Genomic DNA, 20051 nt, shown 5'->3' on the forward strand with positions numbered 1-20051 from the left:
GAATTACTGGAAGGAACAGAGATGGTACTGTGAGACCGGGTGATAGCTCTGTCCCAGTCTTGAGATCCTCAGGCAAAGCCTTGACAAATTACTCAATACTACACTGTTGGGAGTGATCTTGCATTAAAAAGACACAGATTTTGCGCCCCCTAATTTACCTTGAGTTAATCCTTAAGGATATGGTATAGGATTAGAGATCTCCCTTCTGTGTATCAAGACGTCCTGTCCGGATCATGGTTCAGCATTGCAGCTCTGGAGGAAATGATGAATGAGGGGGCTATGCCCGTTGATATGAAAGAGCTGCCAGGTCAAGTCAGGACCGCAACAGGTTGGATGTGTCTGGAGAAGAAAAGATGCCAAAGATGACTTATTAATGTCAATACACAGACTAGAGAATTCAGGCATGGGTATTTTTCTAAATGAAAAAGAAATAATCTGTAAGTGTGTCAACTATACAAATACAGTAAGTGATAGCAGTCCAAGCACCATGAGCTTCCTTTTCTTTATGATCATTTTAAAAGGTGATTGTGAAATAAGTAATTCTTTATATATAATAAAGGATGACACGACAAAAAAATAAATGCAGACTGGAATAAACAAGGCCACTTTTAAGCTTTGCAAAACCTAAACCCAGTTAAGAGGCTTTCTGGACACACGCATCAGTATATCATGTGCAGAGTCTGTCAAAAGACAAAGAAGGTAAGAAAAGTGATCCCTTTTGAGAATGCACAAGGAATTTTTTATTTAAGGTAAGAAAAGCAAACTAGTCATAGAGAAGAACAGGACTGAAAGGGACATCGAGAGATTATCTAGCTCAAAGCAGAATCAGCTAAACTTCTTTAGATGTTTGTTTGTTTGTTTCCCTGGGGAGGCTGTGGATTTTCTTTTATCAGAGGTTTTTTGAGAAAGAACCAGAAAATTTCAGTGCTTGGCTATCCTTGCCATTACCCTTGTTTTCTACCATCCACTATGTAATGCAATTTTGTTTGTAAAAATATGCAATACACTTTGAGCTAACTTCTAGTTTTAAAAGGTCAGATGACTGGGACTCTAATTCTTGCATTCTTGTGTTTTCTACCCCAAAAGAGAAAAAACGGCAGGATATCCAGTGCTAAAAAAATTGCTCAAACCTGATGGATTATCTGGTAGCGTGTACAGCTTTGCTCTTACCTGCTCACAGCTTTTGGGGCTAAAACATTGTAACCCTGTAGCCCTGTAATACAGCATTGCCATTCTCAGTGATTTGCCATAACCTTTGCACTGAATTTGCAAGGCCTCAGGGCTGAGGCTTATGGGGCTTGCTTTCTTTGAACGTCTCTCAACCCTTCTGTACCTTTGTTTTACTTGGTTAGCTGTGACAGCAGTTTCCTTAATTGACCAGGTCTATGGCTAATTTGTTTTAGTCCCATTTATCTGTGTGTGGTACAGCCATCATTTTATATAAATAGCAGTAACAAACAGTTACTCTACGTAGAATGAGAGATGTCCGACTAGCACAAGGATGCGGCGTAGAGAAATACAGGCCTGGTGCAACAGCAGGGCCCTTGAGAAGTGGGGACACAAGACGTGGTGCGGAGGAGCGCAGGCATGCGAAGGTGACAGGCAAGGCACAGGCTTGGCACTGGAGACCTGATGGCTATAAACAACTCACCAGGGATCAGTCAAGGAAATGCTGTCCTGGAGCTGGATGAAACCAGTTTTAGGGCTAACAAAGAGAACAAAAAAAAAAATAGTAACTAACAAACCCGTGTAATAGGCACCACATACCATAAAATCAGATGTAGCGTGTCACTGCAGACCGATGAAGAAAGGTGTAAATGCGTGCTAGCAAACATATAAAAATGACACCAAGTGGATCCTAGAGCGACGAAGGAGAAAACATCAACATGATGATCATATTCTCCCCGCATAGGACTCCAGATGCTGACAGCTCTGCGTATCACCCCCCGCAACACACACCAGAACGAAGCCACCAACCCCACGACCCACAGGAGCAGTGGAAGGGTGAGTGAAATGCAAGGAAAAAGGGTAGGAGCCAAGAAGCGTACGTGTTACCATTTTATAGACGTACTCTAACTGCATTATTATTCTTTCTCTTTCTGTAAGTGATATCTGGATCAATAACCATTAGACTCTGAAGATTTCAATTGTACTAACAATAAATTCTTGGCTTCAATTATACACAAGCTGCGCTTCCTCTTTGTCCATAAACAAGCTTCTGGGTGTAGCAGCGTGTCACTAACTAGTGGCTGACACGCCCACTTCTTAACTTCACTGGTAGCTGATCAAATCAGAAGAAACTCAAGGATTGCCTGAGCTAACAAGCAGAGCAGTAGCAAAATGGACAGACATGGATTAAGCGTATATCCTGGTTGTAGCTAAAATCCAGTCCTCTAAAAATCTAACACTGAGCACATTTCTAACCTGTGCTAACAGATATTTTAAAAAAAAACTCACCATCTATTTTAAAGCAGCTTTTTCATTTTTAACAAAATAATTCTTCCTGCTTGGGAGGCTGGTGCTGTGACCTTCTGCAATTTACCAGTCTCTGCACAGAAGTCTCTACTGCAAGAAATGAAATGCAGTTGGGCAAATACATTACTCTGAATCATGCAATGTACACTTTGGGAGACACAGGTCCTTTTTACACTGGGAGAGCTTTCTAAATAGCTTTTGCAAATTCCAAAATAACTGCTCTTGGCTGACGCCACATACATAGATAGATAGATTTTTGTTCTGGAATAAAATAAGCACACCTTGTTCTACTTTAGCTTCATGAGCTTTATGGTAAACAGGAATAACGGACTAATTATTACATACGACTGCCCACATATGTAGCTAAGTGGGAGTAGTAATTGCAGTTACACGTATCTTTGTTCATTCGAATTGACCTCCAAGGTCAGATAAAAGTAGGATGAAGAAAGCAATAGTAAAATTTATTTCCTATGAAACTGTTAGCAGTCTTCAAAGTCGGTGACAACGCGACTGACAAGCTTGCATTTGAATTAAAGCTCAGTCACAGGCCTGGTTAAAGCCCCTGGGTGAATTATCCTCATTTCACTAAATAAACAAGAAGAATTGACTAAATATTCTTCTGCTCGCAGATGAAACGGGAAGCCACCACCCAAGGGAATGAAGTACATGATACGGCCAGTCGGGCACTAGGCCCAGGCCTGAGCCGAATGCAGAGCGTGGCCAGGCTCGCCTGCTGCCCCTAACTAACGGGAGACCCGTTGCAGCTCTCAGAGCTAGCCAGAGCTCCCTTATCTAAATGGCTTTGCTTTTCTCCTATTTGTATTCACTGCCGGTGCTCATCTGAACAGTAAAAAAAGAAAAGACGGGATCAGGCAGCTGGGGGATGGGGAAGAGAGACGGAAAGACTGCCTCAGCGAGGTGTTGGATCCCTTTGGCCATTTTGTGGACTCTCACCATTCCTGTAGACAGAGGGACTTCTCTGGGACTTCATGCAAATACAGGAGGTAGGATTTGCCTGGTGGCAGCTGTACACATTGGTGCATGAGACAGGAAAAGAGAGAGAAGCAACAGGGATTATTCCTTTAGGAGGAAACTGAGGCAGAAAACTTGATTTAACCGCAATAATTCATCAGAAAGGGAGTTAAAACAATGAAATTGCTCACGGATGCATCTGCCATGATGCAGAACACAGGACTGTGTGTGTAGTTTTCACACCAAAGAAATTCTGACTCCTAATACAAACAAGCTGGAAGTACTGCAACTATTGTCTTTACTCACATGGCCAAAAGAGTCAATGCTTCTCTAACTTATTCACACACCAGCATTGAAAATTAATCTGAAAAAGACACAAAGCAAAGCAGCTTTATCCACAGAATGGAGGAGAGCAGAGTTTTCAGTGTTACAGCTAAAAAAAGCATAATTCACAGAATGTTCCCCCCCCCCAATACATTCCAGCTCACAGAAGCTGAGTGCTTCTGTTGTCAAGTCGGTTGAGTAATGACTTTTCCTCTGTTCTGCGCTCAGGACAGCATTTTCATTGGCATGCTTCAGAAAGAAGAATGTATCTAAAGTGCAGCTAATAGAAAATTTTTAATTTCCAGGTCACAGTGGAATTCACTGGTCACATCAAAGAATGGCATTTTACAAGAAAAACATTTTTAAATTCACACTTGGAAGAGGTTCAGCACTGGTATTCGAGACATTTCCTCATTTAAAAAAAAAACAAAAAACCAACTTTGAAGAGCCTATACTTGAAAAATAATCTTTTTCACAGTGTTTCTACATACCTTATGAGTTTGGAAAAGTTAAGGCTTTCTAGCTCAGCCTCTCGGTTGGTAGCAGCTTTTCTTTTAAACCAGCCATGCTGCAGAACTGAATATGCTCTTCTTTTGGCCAGTTTTCTACTCTTGGCTTTGCCTGCTGCTTCTGCAAGTGAGTTTGTATGTAAACCACAGGAAAAAAAGAGTCTTGCTCCATTTGTATTCCATATCTTTGCCAGGCTAGTGGCCAGAAGAGATCATAAGCAGTTTGTTTTTCAAACCCTAAAACTTGGATAGGCATTGACTGCATCATCACACAGCTATTTTTAGTTTAGAATAATATTTAGAGCTCTCAGGAGTTGTAATTAGCTCTAAAATACTGTGTTTCCTTGATTTTGCTACACATAGAGCCTTAATTTTCAGCAATGGTCCAGCTAATAATTTTCTTCAGTCTTGCACCTTTAAGCTTCAGAGATTCATTAGCCTGATTATTCTTGTTTTATCCCTTGTTCCCCTTTCCTTGAGTTATCCTGGTTTCTTTACCAGCCTTAGTGGAAGTGTGTCTGTTTCTTAAACATTTCCTCTGTCCGTATCTGAAGAAAGCTTTTAATCTCTCCTCCTCGTGTTTTTGCTGAATTGGTGTTTATAAGTGACATACAGGTGTCTCTGAAACTCAGTGCAGGTGCACAGCTCCCACTCGGTTCAGTAAACCCCAGTGCTTCCTACTGCAGTCTTTCTTCCTGTTTTGTCTGTCCCCGCTGTTATTTTCCCACCGGATTATTAAGGCAGCACTTCCTGCTTTAATGGCCAGGCAATCCAAGAAAGAGGAATAGGTCAGAGTTTCCGAGACCAGAGTTTCTCACATGACCTCTGTTCTTAGAGCAATGCATATTAGACAAGTAGGAAATCACACGACACTCAAATCTTCGATTTCAAAATAGCATTCAGTATTGCACTGCAGCCATGAGATGTTCCTAACTGACCAGCCGCTGCTTCCCACCCTCAGCTATCACAGTGCTAATGCAGCAAAAGCAAACTGGAGATAAGAAGCCGATGAGAATGACGACCATCTTTCATCCCAGGCATTTGCAAGGAAGGACAGAGTGGCCCTGAAGGAACTCTCTCTAAAGCAAAAGCATCTGCGAATCAGCTCAGGAGCCTGAACTATCTGGGTGGAGGACTTTTCTGGGTGTTGTTTCAGGAGGAATTAAAGTATATTTGATAGGAAAAAAAAAGGCAGAGAAGGAAATTGCAGACGCAGCTAGAATAAGTATGCAGTATATAGTTTGTCAACAACACTACATTAAAGTTCCTAAAACGCAACCGGTAAAGGAAGCCTGTTGAGAAGCACGCAATGCTACAGACTTCAGAACTGTCATCATTAGGAGACTAAAAATATATCCAAAGCACTAAGGTTTGGAAGCTGTACTTGTCAATAGTGCAACACAATAGAAGTTGTCGCAACTCTCTTACAGGAGCTGCTTCCAGGGAGCGGAGTAAAGTCCTCTCGCCCATTCTTCTTAGGAAGACTAAAGGTTTTAAGGGGGGGCAGGGAAGGGACCTCACTGGCTTAGTGGCAGAATCTGTGCAGAAAAACTGACCAAAAAAGCAACACTAAGAAGTGCAAAGCAATCCCACTTCCACACTCCCTTTACACGAGCAACTGCCCTTAAGAATCTTTTCTCTATTGCAGGGTGTATGCGGATGCCAACAAGATCAGCTATGTCAGCAGGGGAGAGAAACATTCGCTCAACCTATCACATCATCTTCCACCCTTCTCCAAACACTGCATCACCTCTCTAGGATGAGGTGCTATTTTTAGTCTTCTAGTTTTAAGCATATGTTGAGACTGCTTCCAAACACTTTCCTTCTTGGCCTTTTCAAGCTTTGCATCTGGAGGTCTGAAATATTAAATATTAGCAGTCCGGATTCTCCTCGCCTAGCACATGTCAGTGAATCCAATACCTATGGAGGTATTTGCACTAATTAGGTGCACACAAGACCATACACACACAAGCAGCTTTGATGGGTTCCAGCTGTCTAGGATTGACAAATATATACACATATATGTACACAAACTCTCCTGCTTGTGGTATGGGGAGCACATATTACAGCATAGCAAAGGCCTTCAGAACAACAAGCCTGCAAAGTCTTAGTAAAATAAGTAATATTTTACCTTTTCTTCCCCATTCTATACCTGGAAAAGTTACTGGTTTGTATCTTAGCTGTTTGGACTTGGAAGACTTTGCTTTTTTGATGAAGTTGGTACTTGCTAGAAGCTTGTCCATGTCTCAGTTCCTTCAAGAAAAATGAAAGGCAGAAAAACTTTGAGTAATTTACCATGTTGGTAGGATTAATGCCTTAATTCTCATGTATTCTCTTTAAAAATTCTAGCCCATCCACAAGTGAAACAAAGCCGTTTCTAGGGCAGAACACAGCAGCCACTAGTGCTAGCAACACCACATTGCAGTCATGGGAAAAGGAATAAAAACATCCTCTCCTGCTTGAAATGGCAGGAGAAATTTCAGGGTCATGGAAGGCAATTACAGTCTTGCAAAATAGCTGTGACACCAGGGTAATGTCCTCATCTAGTAAAAAGTAACTGATGGAACTATTCCATAAAACACCCAGCCAAGTCAGCTGTCTCCAACAGAAGCAAGTTTGGAAGATTTCTTCCCTCAAGATTTATTGACTCCGTAAATCACTGTAACAAAATTAATAAAGCACAACACACTTGTATGTTTCAAAGTGCAGATCTGGGTAAAAAATGGCACTAACGTCCCATGGTTACTGCATTTCTCCAAGCCAGTTTTATAAGGAAACTAATCTCTCCCAAATATCCTGCATAATTACTCGGTGAAATATGTTTCCCCCTAGCCACTCCACAGTGACAAAGCAGCGCTGGTGAGGGGGCTTTTTCTAACACTCTGTAATGGAGAGACCCTGGCTGTGGTGAGAGAAATTGATATGCTGGCAGTATCACTTTGGTGATATTTAAATATAAGCAAAGACAGGGATTCCAAAGAATGAAAGTGACAAGGAGCCTGGCAGGATTGCTCTAATAGTGTATATTAAAAGAAAAAATACACCAAACTCGGTTTAGCTTGGTCAAGAGAAACAGAAGTCGTTGCTTCCACTTGTTGACAGAGATGTGACAGCACAAACTTTCATTGCAAAAATATGTAGACACGCACAAGATGCAAGCTGAGTAAATTGTGCGTTATGCTGAGAGAAGTCCTCTGCAATATGAGTAAATATAAAAGAAAACGCTTCACATACCTAATTTCAGATTTTAAGGAGAATAACTTGCTCTCCTGCCAGCTTGTTTTCCAGGGCTCTAGATTTTAACAGAATGGGCAGACCTTACGACTGATCACCTATTTCTTTTCCTCCTCTTCAACGTACAGTACAGGAAAAAATCACGAAGTGTATAACAACACACACATTGTTCTCAGCTTCAGTTTAAGAACACTATAATTCAATTTATTTCCAAAGCATTTGTAGAGAAATAAATGACTGACTCTATCAGTACCGACTTTGAATATTCTCACTGGCCTCTGTATCAGGTTCAGCGTTCCCAGCCTCCTATTCAATGCAGCCTCTGTGTACATTTACCACTACCATTCCTTCATTCCATTCATACTTTTTTTCCATGCTACTTTGCCCAAATATCCTTCTCTTACTTTTTTTCTTCTGCCTTACTTTCTTTGCTCTCTGTGCTTAGAACCTTTCCCTTCTCTGTGTAACAAAACCATTTTGTCCTTTGTCCTAAACCACCAACAAAAAACACATCTAAAAAACCGATGAATTTCTATTAGACATTTCAAAGTAATTTGTTACTCTGTATCCAAGTACAGCGGTAATGCTCTTGCATTAGTCCATCATCCAGGTCATTCAGGTCCCAAGATTTCAAAACGGGAATTAAATCAGAGGCTCATAATTAAACAGCAAAAGCTTAAGTGCCAGGCACCTGCAGTTCCCATTGACTGCAAAATAAATGCTTATTATGGAGCATTTTGGAAAGTGTCACTACTTGTCTAGGTGACTAAATATCAAATTAGGACATTTGTTTTGGAAACTGGAATCCCCGTTTTTTACTGACTCGATTATCCGTATTTGCAGCCTGTCGAGCACTGGCTCACCTGCCTCAATTTCGATTACAAGCCTTCCCGTGTTCTACACGCGGCTTGACATACTGACACGATCCCTGACAACAAGTTATCACCACCAGTTGTTTAATCTCGGAACTGAAGCAGCACATTACTTCAGCAGTAAATGAACGAATGAATTGTGAGAACAGCCTGTCTGCTGACCCGTGAAAACAATTTAGCTTTCTTCTGGACTGACAAGATTTAAATCTTCAGAGACTCAGATTTTCATCTGCTTTTAGGTCCAAAACGAATCTAATTACATAGATATGTGAGCTGGGAACCAGTTTCTAAATATGATACCCCTTCCCTCCCAGTAATGTTAAAAATACAAGATTCTTCACAAAATTTAAGCACTTGGTGTATAAGTCAAAGTTAAGTATTGTTTTCCCTGCGCCACATTCTTTGCTTACTTCTCTAAAGGAAATGTCTGCTGTACCTTGGCTGGAGAGTACGATACAGGCAACGGGTGTTGCCTGTGGAATGATGACCTGCGATGAGCAAGAATCCCTAAACAACAAGGGATGTGTGATTGAAATTAGCAAGATCCAACTTAGAAAATGAGAAGACTGCTGATGACTTCAAGGAATTCTTTCTGAACAGTTCAGGAAAAACTCCTTTCTCATGTCATCTGACAAACTGATCAAAAAAAATCCAAACCAAAAAACTTGTCAGTAATAGGAACAAGATGAAGAGGTCAGCAATGGATGCTTTTAATGAAAGCCTTAGCTTCTGTGACACATCCAGTTGCTGGCCGCACATCTTTGTGAACATATTTTTATCTTACATTCTTGTACAGAGTGCTTACCGGTCTTCTTGGGACTGCTTGTCATCTTGAAGGAATCTGGGGAAGGGAGGCAGAATGAAAAACACAGTTCGTAAGTTTAGAATCCAAGACTTAGAACCAAGTTTATGCAGAGAGCGCACCCTCCATAAGGGTCATTTGGCTTGGGCATTCAATGCAAATTCAAAATTCCTATTTTCAGGGTTCCCTTTTCCCTTGTGAACCAATGAAGATCCTGCTTTGCTGCTGTTGAACACACTGACACCATCCAGCTATTTATATGACAACTGTTGAGCTGTCAAGACCCCCTTCTACCTGGTCCTAGGTAGGTCTCATCTTTCCACCCCTTGCTACCCCGGGGAACAACACAAAATTAAGACAGGAAAACAAAACAAAACAACCAGATCTCCCATTTACTGCACTACAGTAAATGTAGTCACAGGCTGTCACAGGTCTCACAGGAATGGATTCTAAATCTCCTGCGTGTCCCTGAACAGCTTTTACCCCAGGCTAGTTCAGGCCATCGGTGAGCAGTCATCTGCATTCCCCGGAAGCCTGAAAAGCTGCCTCCTCTGCATATGAACTCGCAGCAGCTGCCCAGGGCGGGAAAGGACTTTTTGGGCCACACAGTCCATTCTCGTGCTACTGCAGACACCACATCACCTAAAGCCCATGTTATTTCCAATTTTTGCTTTTGATAAAAGGCCATCCAGAGGCATACCTTTCTCACACAAAGAATCAGTACAGAGTTAAGACTTGTAGATCAAGGCATCCTGGGGAGAAAAATGACCACCCGATTTGCATACAAAACTCTTATTTAGGCTAGCAGGGACTAGGGAGAACTGCTTACATTCTTACTATTCTGCTCTCCCTTTGGTGACAGCAGATTGTTCATCTTGAATTTCTCTGGTCCCAGCTGGGAACAGTCCCAGTTAGTGTAGCGTCTTGGGGTTGGTAGCGTGCCTAAGTGGAGAGAAAGAAGGAACGGTGAAAGAACACAAAAGAGAAAGGAATGCTCAGGGCTTTTCTCCCATGTCCGTAGCGTGCTATAAACACTAAGCTTCACATTTTCTCATGATGCAGTATCACTTGCTGGTACGGACAAAGCACAGTTGATGTTCATCTAAGGCATGAGATAAAGTGAGCTTAGAAGGGGATTTAGAATGCAGGCCCTGTTTGTTCTCCCTTATAAACAACACAGCAGCTCAGCCCAAAGGCCTAACATCTTGTCTCCAGCAGCTGCCAGCTGCTGGAAAGAAACCGACCCGTACTGAGATATCCTTTCCCTGGTATAGCCTCCCTGCATCCGCTAATCGGGAATCCACAGACTGGAGGTTTGATATTTCATCATTTGCTGGAAAAGACATCTTAAGTGACCCACAGGAACAGACGGCTGTGAAAGCAGGAGACAAAGAGAAGAACGGAAAGGCAGACATGGAAGCAAGCAAGGAGTAGCCAGGTAACGGGAACAGAATGAAACAGAGCTTAACACAAGCTTTCACTGCTGTGTCGGCTGCACGTGTCCTCTGAACCTTCGGTCTCCCGGTCACCAAGGACAGCCTCGTGGCAAACTCCGTCAGGAAGCAACGGATTCTATCCGGAGCACGTGAGTGGCAGAACTGCCTGTATATTCGCTTAAACTCTTTAAGGTCCACAGTGTGGCCAGAAGGGTGAACAACGATTGGAAAACCTCTTCAGAGGCCTGGGAACTTTGTATACAACGTCATGGCCTCATATACACTTTTTCTGCTTCTTAGAGCAGAGGATACATGTTCTACACGTTAGTACATATAAGAAAGGCCCAAGTAAACAAATGTAAATGTGTAGAATGTATATGTGTGAATTCAGGGAAGGAGGGCAGAAACTGAGTTTGAAAGACAAGGGATAACTCAATTTGCAGCCTACAGCCTGCAGGAGCTGCACTTCCTGACAGGAGCAAAACCACTCTCACCTATCATCCATTCTGAAATTGCATTGCAAAGCTGTGTCTTGGACTCGTCGGCACTGAAACATGACCTTGGGAAACCGGAACAGAAGCAGATATACAAGGCCGGACTCAGCAGTGAAGAGAAAAAAATAGCGCTTAAGGAAAGAAAAATGACAACTTTTAGTATACATATACTTTATACTTTTTAGTTAAGAGATCATGGACACACTGTTCTTTTGAATAACAAAGTCTACATATCAGCCAAAGCAATGATTGCTGCTTTGAAGAGCCGGTAATTAAGGAAAGAGGCGAACCATTTGGCAAAAAAAAGGCTGAAAACATTTCTCCTTCCCCCTTTCTTTAAAGAAGGTCATGTTAGCAAAAGAGAACAATCAGACAGACTGTTAGTGCAGATATTTAGAACAATGGGAGACAATAAAAGCCTGCTCTGAAAAGTGAAAGAAAATTAAGAACCCGGGAATAAGTAAGTAAGAGAGAAGGCAGAGGTGAATTAGGTGAGGGCATATCCCTTGGGTGAAAGATAATCAAAACCGTGCATGACCCCATTTTATTGTTTTACTTACATTATTAAGAGCTTTACCACCCAGAAGACAAAGGCATGGACTTCCCTGGCTATCACCTGGTGATTCAATGCAGGGATACCACCCATGACACCCCGGTATCCTCAAAAGTTACAGTACAACTGACGGTTGGATATTAGGATTCCTGCAAGAATCAATTAATAGACGCCTGCACAGCACTCCGGAAATCTCTATTTATAGGATAAGTATTAGTTTCAGATTACTCCCGTGGGGATGGATTTCTCCATCTCATTTCGCTGCTCCTGTGTTTTCTTTGCCTAGCTGTAAGCACTCTAATGAGGGCCTCCTGGTGGTGGAATCTGCGACAGTCAAGCAGGAGGGAAGCATCATTCTTTGCAATGCAGTGAAACAGCTGTTCTTCTCTCTCTTGAGTTGGCTGTAATGAAAAGAAGAAACAAACAGAGAAAAAGATGCATTTGCTTTGTCAATAAAATATAGGTGAGATATTTATTCTAATATCTAGGATACTAAAAGAAGGGACGTAATTAACTGCAGAGCACTGAGGGAACAGGAATTATCTCACTGCTGAAAAAATTAATTAGGCATGGAATTAATTTCAATATGCAAAAAAAAAAATTTTTTTGTAGGTTTTAAACTCAGTTTCATTTAGGCCGCCAATCAATGTAGCAAGTTTCAAGCAGCAATAATTACAGTAAATACTCTCTCTGACATCAGAGTAAGCCTGAAGTAAGTCTACAGAATTCACCAGTCAGTGGGGTTTCCCTCTAATTCTTGATATAACAGAGAACAATAATAATCCCACAGCATATATGAAAAAAGGCAAGAGAAACACTATGGAGTTAAAAGCAGCTCTGAGACCATCTAAGCTATAGATCCTGTATTACTTGTGAACTGAAAAAGCCAAAGAAGATGCTCCAAATTAGGCTACCAAGAACAGCTCGGGTCTATTCCAAAATTTCCATGCTGTCATGTGCTACAGCCCTATCTTTTGTCCTGTCACTCTCAGCCTTCCACCAGCATTCCCCAAGATGTCTTCATAAAGAGATACGCAGTTTCCCTACACAGTGGCTGCAATATGCAGGTTCCTCACTGTTTAATGAGCTTTTGCAGATCCTAAGCAATATCTCTAGTTATTGTACTGGGAAAGAGGGCGTGTGCTAGGTGTTCGCTTCCCCACAAAGTGACAGGCACAGAAGGATGCACAGTGCTACACCGTAATGCTTTTAACATCGCTTAAAATCATACGTCAAACTAACCCGCTGGCAGGAGAACAATGCACCATATTGAGAGGCAATCCTAAAAACAGCAATGGTCGGCTCGTCTCAATATCTGCCTGATGTAAGCGGAGAAATAACCACCAAAAGCTACTGCCAGAATAGCGTGGGAGGTCGGTGCAGCGAGGAAATTCCACAGCATTTTTCGAGGAAATGGAGTCTGGGAAGAAATGAAATTTAGTAAAACCATGCAAAGGAAGAAAGATTCCTGAAGCAAATCACACTGAAAATCAGGCACTGAACCTCCTTCTCTTGCTCTCAAACTTCTGGAGAAGCTTTCTGAACCCTCATTCACAAGCCCTACCATCTGTGAAACCATTCACGTACGTGTTGGCATCCGTGCACGCAGCAGCACGCACTCACCTCACGTGCCAAGGTGGAGGGGATCGGCTGCCTGGCTTTTTCCGAATCTCTGCCTCGGAGAAAGAGGCTGTCAGAGATTCTCTCTGTCAGCGAATCATTGTGAGACCCTGGATAATTTAGTTTTACAATAATTATATTACTACAATACTCATCCTGCTTAGTGCAAGGAGAACTCAAGCACACAACTGTGCTGAAACACACAGGTTTCTTCTAGGAAGATGAACATTACTACCCTTGTGTTACTGACGGAGCACGTCCTGACCAGAGCTTCTTAACCTCTGGGTCTCCCCCACCCCCCCAATAACAAACGCCTGAAGTATTTATAAAGGAAGCATATGTGCCTTTGTCTTTGAGCATCTCAGGGAGATGCTTCTCTCATCTGGAGCTCTTCAGGTCTGAGTACTTGTTTGGAAACTCAACATTTTTCAGTGCATTTAACAACTAAAAAAAAAAAGAAAGCAAGTGTTAAGAGCTCAGTTCCTCATTATCCCATATGGTCTTTGACTCTTATAAGCACCTAGATTAGCTACAGTTTTTTTCAGTTCAAAATTGTAATTCTACGTTCTCCCAGCTTTTCTTCCAAGGTTCTTGCCCTTCTTCTTTTCATCTTTCTTATCCAATATATGTGCACACACACACATGTGGATGTTAAATGCTGATAAGAGCCACAACTACCTCACAAAGCCCTTGTTCAGAACTGCAAGTTCATGTTCTACTTTTAAGGGTGTTGTTCCCTCCGCCCCATAATCCCTTCTCTTATAAAAAAAAAAAAAAAAATCACTAATTTCCAGTGCACAGACTCCAGAACACGGGGTCAAAAGGCCACTGTTTTTATAGCATGCGTCCTGGAAGAATCAGATATTGCTTAACTGGACTACCAGAAGATACTGCAGCACCAGAGATTTTTCTTGTCTACAGTCACCGGGTTGGTACGGTGGTATCTTTCCAGTTCTCATTCCAAGCGAGTAATTTTCTGGTTCACTTCAGGCAGAGTGCCAATTAAGCATTCCGAGAATGAAAGACTGTTAAAGAACTTTTTTGTGGAGTATTAATACATGTACAAACCAAATTAAAAGGTTGGTGATTCTCTTATTTTCTCCTGTCTTTCCCAGCACTTCTGTTTATCTGGGGCCCCCCTCTTTTTTTTTTTTTTCTTTTCTTTATTGTTCCTCTTTAACTAAAGTCAGCATCCTAGTATTTCATTAATGTAAAATTTTCAGGGAAGCCTCACAAAGTCCTCAACAGAAGCTTTTCTAACAACGAAGCAAGTGATTTCAGATCACTAAGTTCTAACGGACCGGAGAATTATTTTAAATTTTAGAAAAGGAGTGGTGTTTTGCCTCTGCAATATACAAAATATTGGTGCTATGTGCTACGTACCCCTGCTGTTCATTCAAAATATTGTCCAAACCAACTACCCAAGTCACCTCCCATGGAATACAAGCCGAAAACTAAATTTGTCCCATCGAGTGCCGAGAAGGGAGGCGTTTGCTACGTGGGCAGAAAATCGGGACGCCGGGACCGCGTCGGGGGAGAGCTTACGACGGAACTGCCCGCTCCTGGCTCTCCAGCCTCTAACCCACCGTGCCCCGAGCTCGGCGAGCCCAGAACCCCAGGCCTTCCCCACTTCTTCTCCCATGTTCCCAAATAAGGGGGGGATTCGCTGCCTAATGGCGTTTCATGTGCAAAAAACCCAAAAAAACCCAACATTAAAAAAAGCCTTCCAAGCAGTTGAAGCGTGTTAGGGACCGTGCGAGGAACCAGCGGGCAGGACAGGACATCCCAAGCCCGATGCGGCCCGACCGCGAGAGGAGCCCCGTCTCCACAGCACCGGCTCCCCCGTCTCCTCCACAGCCGGCGGGCCCCGGGGGCGGCGGGGGGCCCGGAGCGGGGCGCCGCGCCGGGGCGGCAAGGCAACACCCGGAGCCCGCCGGCAGGGCCCCCGCCGCGGCCTCCTGCGGCTCCCTGCCCGCTCCCGAGGCGGCGGCCCCGGAGCATCCCCCGCCGCCGCCGGCGCCCCCCTGACGGCAGCTGCCGACCAGGCCCGGCCCCCGGCCCCGCTCCCGCCGCGGGGAGGAGCGGCGGAGCCCCGCCGTCGCTACGGCAACGCAACGGCCGCAAACCGCTGCCGGGGCGGGCGGCGGCGGAGCCCCCCGGGGCGCTGAGGGACGGGGAGCGGCGGGAGCAGCCGCGGCTGGGCCGGGAGGTGCCCCGTCCCCGCCGCCGTAACTAAGGCGAACCCGCGGCGGAACAGCCCGGCCGGGCCGCCCCCGCACGGCGCCGACGCGGCCGCCTCCTCGCCGCGCCGCTGCCGGCCCCCACGGCCTCCTCCCGGCGCGGGATGCCGCTCTTCGGGAACACCTTCAGCCCGAAGAAGACCCCCCCGAGGAAATGCGCCTCGCTCTCCAACCTGCACTTGGTGAGTCCCGGCGGCCTGCCCGCGGGAGCGCTCGCCCGGTGGCCCGGGGGCCACCGACGGCAGCTGCCAGCTGCGCCCCTTTCCTCGGTGCGGCACCGTTGCGGGTCGCCGGCGGCCGGATAGGAGAGGGTCGGGGTGGAACAGCTCGGGGCAGGGTCATCGCCACCCCACCCGCAGCCCAGAACTGTTTCACTTAAAGCTTCTCACCGACGGGCGCTGGGCCCAGGGAGGTGAGCGTAGGTTTGGGCGGGAGAAGGCGCTCCTCCTCACCAGAGGAGCCGCTCCTCTACGCAGCAGCGTGTGGCTAAAAGCAGGGTTTCAGGCCCCAGGGCCAGTCGGACCAGCAGCTTCCACTGGAACGCCGGTTGCCGAGAAGTGGGAGAGCAGGGGGTGGCTTTGGATGTCTGTAAAACGCTGAGCGTGATCTTCTCCCTGCAGCTGGACAGATCGACCCGTGAGATTGAGCTGGGCCTGGAGTACGGCATCCCCACCATGAACCTCGCTGGCCAGAGCCTCAAGTTTGAAAATGGCCAGTGGGTGGCAGGTAGAGTGCAGCTCAGCTTGCTTCGATCTGAAGTAGCCACGGTTGGTTGACTATCCGTATTTTGACCTCTTTCTTTCCTTCCAGAATCGGGAAGCTTCACGGGGGATCGCAGGGAAATGCAGCGCTTGCGCAAACGAAACCAGCAGCTAGAGGAAGAAAACAACCTCCTTCGGCTGAAAGTGGATATTCTGCTGGACATGGTGAGTCTTTGCCGAACTGTCACCTGCCCGTAGCAGCGGACTTGCCCAAGCGAAGGGTGCTGGGACCACCAAGGGAGGCCATTCTCACCATGCCCCACTCTTTCGGCTTTACCCTGCTATGCAGGACAACTTTAACAGTAAAGTGACTGTGAGAGTAAAGTCTGATCTCCTCTGTGAGAAGAGGGGGACATTCCCCCTGCAGCAGAGCTTGACTTTTGCAAACACTGTGACTGATTAGAGAGGAGCGCCCACAAGTGCCGTGTCTCCTCTTTCCCTTTCCGCGTGGAGTGTGCCATTTTCTTGCCCCTCTGGCCTCTTCCCTAACTGTGAAACTGAGTTATCGCCACCCTTTCTGGTCACAGAAGATCGAAGCTTCCATCTGCTGTGACAAGCGGTGTGAGTGACATCTATTCTATGTGTAAACCCATGGATGTAAGAATTCCCGAGCCCTAAATAAACCGAAATTCAACCTCACCCAGAGATCACATGCTTAAAATCTGGAGATATTTTCAGTGAAATAGAATACATGTGCATTCTCAGTCTATTAAGTGATTTAGCCTTTACGTCAGTCCAAACAAACGCTTATTCCTTCATCATTTTCCTTCCTGATGCTCTTCCCGTGTTTCAAAACTGGCAAGCGGCTTTTGTGGCTGGAGCACTTGTGGGGCTGGAAGCCCCAGCTGCTCTCCAGGTTTTCCAGGTGATCCCAGTGAAGTGGGAAACCTCGGCTTCCCTCTCACTCGAAGGGGAACAAATTTCCTCGCGCAGGTGCCGGCCTGTGGCTGTAAATCTCGGCGACGTCTCTGGAAAGGTTGCGCTGTGAAATCAGAAAAGCTTCCGAGGCACAAACGCCTCGACGCGGGGTGCTCCTCCAGAGGGAGAGCAACCTCTCGTCCCTCCGCAGGGCTCTCGCGCCCCGCCGCCCGTGCCCGAGGTACGCGGCGGGCTGCGAGGTCGCGGGCCCGGCGTCGGCCCCCGCCGCCGTAGCGCGGGGTGGCGGTGGTTTGAGCCGTAGCTCACTCTTGTCATTGTTCGCTGTGCGTTGCAGCTCTCCGAGACCACAGCCGAGTCCCACCTGATGGAGAAGGAGCTGGAGGAACTAAAGAACCACAGCCGGCGGAGGAAGTGAAGAGGAGGAGGTGGCCGGAGGACCGGGGAGCGAGGGGGCTGGCGCCGAGCTTGGGCCTCCTCGCCGCGTCGGTACCGCCTGCCGGTCCTTCGTGCCACCGGACCGCGAGGAACGAGGTGCCTCCGGTACCCCGTGGTGCCGTAGGTACCGCGCCACGGCTGGATCGGCACCCCAGCAAGTCACGCCCCGAGGCTGTTAATTAACGCTCGCGTTTACGTCTCGGAGCGCTTCGCCTCGCCGCGTGTCGCCCGGCGGTCGCTCCCCTCTTTCCGAGGCAGGCGGCGGAGAAGACCCACCTGCGGCTGAGCCCCTCCCTGCTTCCTGTGCTTAAAAAAAGGCCGGCAGGGCGCTGCCGTTGCTCCTTGGCAAGGGTTTTGCGTACTTTACATAAAAATTGGCGTTGAAAAGCAGATTGTGCGGGTGTTCGTTGGGCGAGCGGGGGGGACCGGGGCCGCTCCTCCCGGCCGCCAGGGGCCGCTGCCTCCCCCGAGGCCGGGCGGCGGGAGGGCCGCCCCCGCTTCCGGCGGCGCGCCGGCCGCCCTTCCGCTTCCGCTGGCTCGCCGCCCCCTCCGTCCCTGCCTGGTGGTGATGGCGGCCGCTGCGTCCCTGTCTCCGGAGGAGCTGCTGCCCAAGGGCGGCTCGGGCAAGGCCGAGGAGCTGGAGGACGAGCTGGAGGAGGAGGAGGACGACGAGGAGGTAGCGGGGCGGGCGGCGGCGGGGCGGGCCGGGCCGGGGCGGGGTGACCCCGGCGGGCGCGCAGGGCCGGGGCGGGCCTGACGCGGTGCCTGCCGCCCGCAGCTGGACGAGACGCTGGCGGAGCGGCTGTGGGGGCTGACGGAGATGTTCCCCGAGAGCGTCCGCTCGGCGGCCGGAGCCACCTTCGACCTGTCGCTGACGGTAGCGCAGAAGATGTACAGGTGAGGGAGCGGCGGGCCGGGCCTGCGGCCGCTGACGGCGGGGAGCGGCGGGCCGCGGCCTTTGTTTCTCGGCAGCGTGGGCAGAGCCGGGTGGGGAGGGCGGGGGCGAGGCGCTGTGGGCGGGCGGAACCGGGGGAGGACTTTCGTCCGAGGTACGGAAAGGAGACACGGGAGAAGCTGCCTGCCTGTAGGAAGCAGCTGCGGAACCGGTTCTTACTCCTAACGTGGTTTGTCCTCCCTAGATTCTCCAGGGCAGCTCTGTGGATCGGGACCACCTCCTTCATGATTCTGGTTCTTCCTGTCGTCTTTGAAACTGAAAAACTGCAGATGGAGCAACAGCAGCAGCTGCAGCAGCGACAGGTGAGGCGGGAGCCCCCGGCCCTCCCCGCTGGCCCTCGGAGTCGGCTCGGGGCGCCGGCACCTCCTCACGGCCACCAGCTGTCGAAGCCGCCTAGGGAACGGAGTGGCCTCCTGGCCTTGTTCATCCCACCATTGGATGTTCCAATGGGATGAGCTTGCCGATTGCCGGTAACGGGCTGGCGGCAAACTCCGGCAAACACAACCCGGCTTTTGCTGGGCTGAAACACGCAGCGAGGGCTGCGCACGGGCCTAACGCGGCAACGTCCAGGCCCGCCCCGTTTGCGTTCGGTGTGGTCGAGCATTGAACTCGGGTGTCACGGCAGGGGAGGAACTGAAGTTGCAAAACGCCACTGGTGCCTTCGGCGGCTGCGGGGGGTGGGGGGGGAGGGGAGGGCGGCGCCTGTCCTCGCAGCCCCCAACTGACCGTTTTCCTTCCAGATCCTCCTGGGACCCAACACGGGGCTCTCGGGGGGAATGCCAGGGGCCCTGCCTCCGCTGTCTGGAAAAATCTAATTTACGGGAACTGCGTTGGATTCATATCATGTGGGAAGACCTTAAGATTATGATATATTGAACTGTTGATTTGTCGGGTCAGGGCATTTTTTTTTTTTTTTTCCGTTTGTTTGTTTTTATTTTTGGTTCTCCTTTGGGACATTGACCTGTTCATAAGGAGGGGGGGAAGCCCCCTCTCCGGACCTGACGACGGCTCCTGTCTGCATCCTCCCCCCATAGAAGTCGCGAGTCTTTCCTTTTATTCAATCAGCACCAGTGACAAAAAGACTTGAACTGGGGGAGTTCCTCTTCCAGCCTCCTTGCCCCCCGCAAAAACCACCCCGGGGCACGGGGTCAGGCTTCGAAAGGCGGCACCCGAACAAAACAAACCCTTTCCTGGCTGACTGGGAGTGGCGGGACACCGGTGGCGGGAGGAGGAGCGACTTTCCCAGCAGGCGAAGCCAAGGAAGGAGGGGCGCGGGCGGCCGTACCCCGCGGAAAACGCTCTCGGGGAAGAGGCGCCTGCGACGATACCTTCACCGCAGCGTGGCGAGCGCCGGGGGAGCAGCGGGCCAGGTTCCAGACGATCGCATCCGCGCTGATCCTCTGCCTCATAAACGTAGAACTTCAGATTATCAGCTGCGTATTTTTTTGTATTGAATATTAAATAAATCCGACCTGAGCAGTGTGGTTTTA

General features: G+C 47.7%; 2 protein-coding genes across 4 annotated transcripts; both read left to right on the forward strand.

The window, feature by feature from the left end:
* The first annotated feature begins 15459 nt into the window (after window positions 1–15459).
* On the forward strand, window positions 15460–17918 carry CBY1 (chibby 1, beta catenin antagonist). 2 transcript variants are annotated; one of them, XM_082309215.1, is made up of 5 exons: window positions 15460–15713; window positions 16152–16257; window positions 16342–16457; window positions 17226–17391; window positions 17506–17918. In XM_082309215.1, the coding sequence occupies exons 1-5, from the start codon at window positions 15636–15638 to the stop codon at window positions 17787–17789; spliced, it is 750 nt and encodes a 249-aa protein (XP_082165341.1). In that variant the 5' UTR covers window positions 15460–15635; the 3' UTR covers window positions 17790–17918. The 2 variants fall into 2 exon arrangements, with proteins under 2 accessions (XP_082165341.1, XP_082165342.1); XM_082309216.1 differs by lacking the exon at window positions 17226–17391 and having other exon boundaries at window positions 17506–17688.
* A 218-nt stretch (window positions 17919–18136) lies between these two features.
* Window positions 18137–20043, forward strand: TOMM22 (translocase of outer mitochondrial membrane 22). 2 transcript variants are annotated; one of them, XM_082308846.1, is made up of 4 exons: window positions 18137–18282; window positions 18385–18503; window positions 18746–18863; window positions 19302–20043. In XM_082308846.1, exons 1-4 carry the CDS (start codon window positions 18175–18177, stop codon window positions 19374–19376), a joined length of 420 nt encoding a protein of 139 aa, XP_082164972.1. In that variant the 5' UTR covers window positions 18137–18174; the 3' UTR covers window positions 19377–20043. The 2 variants fall into 2 exon arrangements, with proteins under 2 accessions (XP_082164972.1, XP_082164971.1); XM_082308845.1 differs by lacking the exon at window positions 19302–20043 and having other exon boundaries at window positions 18746–19230.
* The last annotated feature ends 8 nt before the right edge of the window (window positions 20044–20051 follow it).

This window comes from Platalea leucorodia (genome assembly GCF_965183815.1).
Source record: "Platalea leucorodia genome assembly, chromosome: 4".
Lineage (NCBI taxonomy): Eukaryota > Metazoa > Chordata > Aves > Pelecaniformes > Threskiornithidae > Platalea > Platalea leucorodia.

What these genes read in the sequence shown, in the direction of transcription:
- TOMM22 (XM_082308845.1), top strand. Translation starts at nt 18,175, where the DNA reads ATGGCGGCCGCTGCGTCCCTGTCTCCGGAGGAGCTGCTGCCCAAGGGC. An exon ending in AGGAGGAGGACGACGAGGAG is followed by an intron (nt 18,283 to 18,384) that starts GTAGCGGGGCGG and finishes TGCCGCCCGCAG; the next exon opens with CTGGACGAGACGCTGGCGGA. An exon ending in GTAGCGCAGAAGATGTACAG is followed by an intron (nt 18,504 to 18,745) that starts GTGAGGGAGCGG and finishes TGTCCTCCCTAG; the next exon opens with ATTCTCCAGGGCAGCTCTGT.
- CBY1 (XM_082309215.1), top strand. Translation starts at nt 15,636, where the DNA reads ATGCCGCTCTTCGGGAACACCTTCAGCCCGAAGAAGACCCCCCCGAGG. An exon ending in CGCTCTCCAACCTGCACTTG is followed by an intron (nt 15,714 to 16,151) that starts GTGAGTCCCGGC and finishes TTCTCCCTGCAG; the next exon opens with CTGGACAGATCGACCCGTGA. An exon ending in CCCCGCCGCCCGTGCCCGAG is followed by an intron (nt 17,392 to 17,505) that starts GTACGCGGCGGG and finishes TGTGCGTTGCAG; the next exon opens with CTCTCCGAGACCACAGCCGA.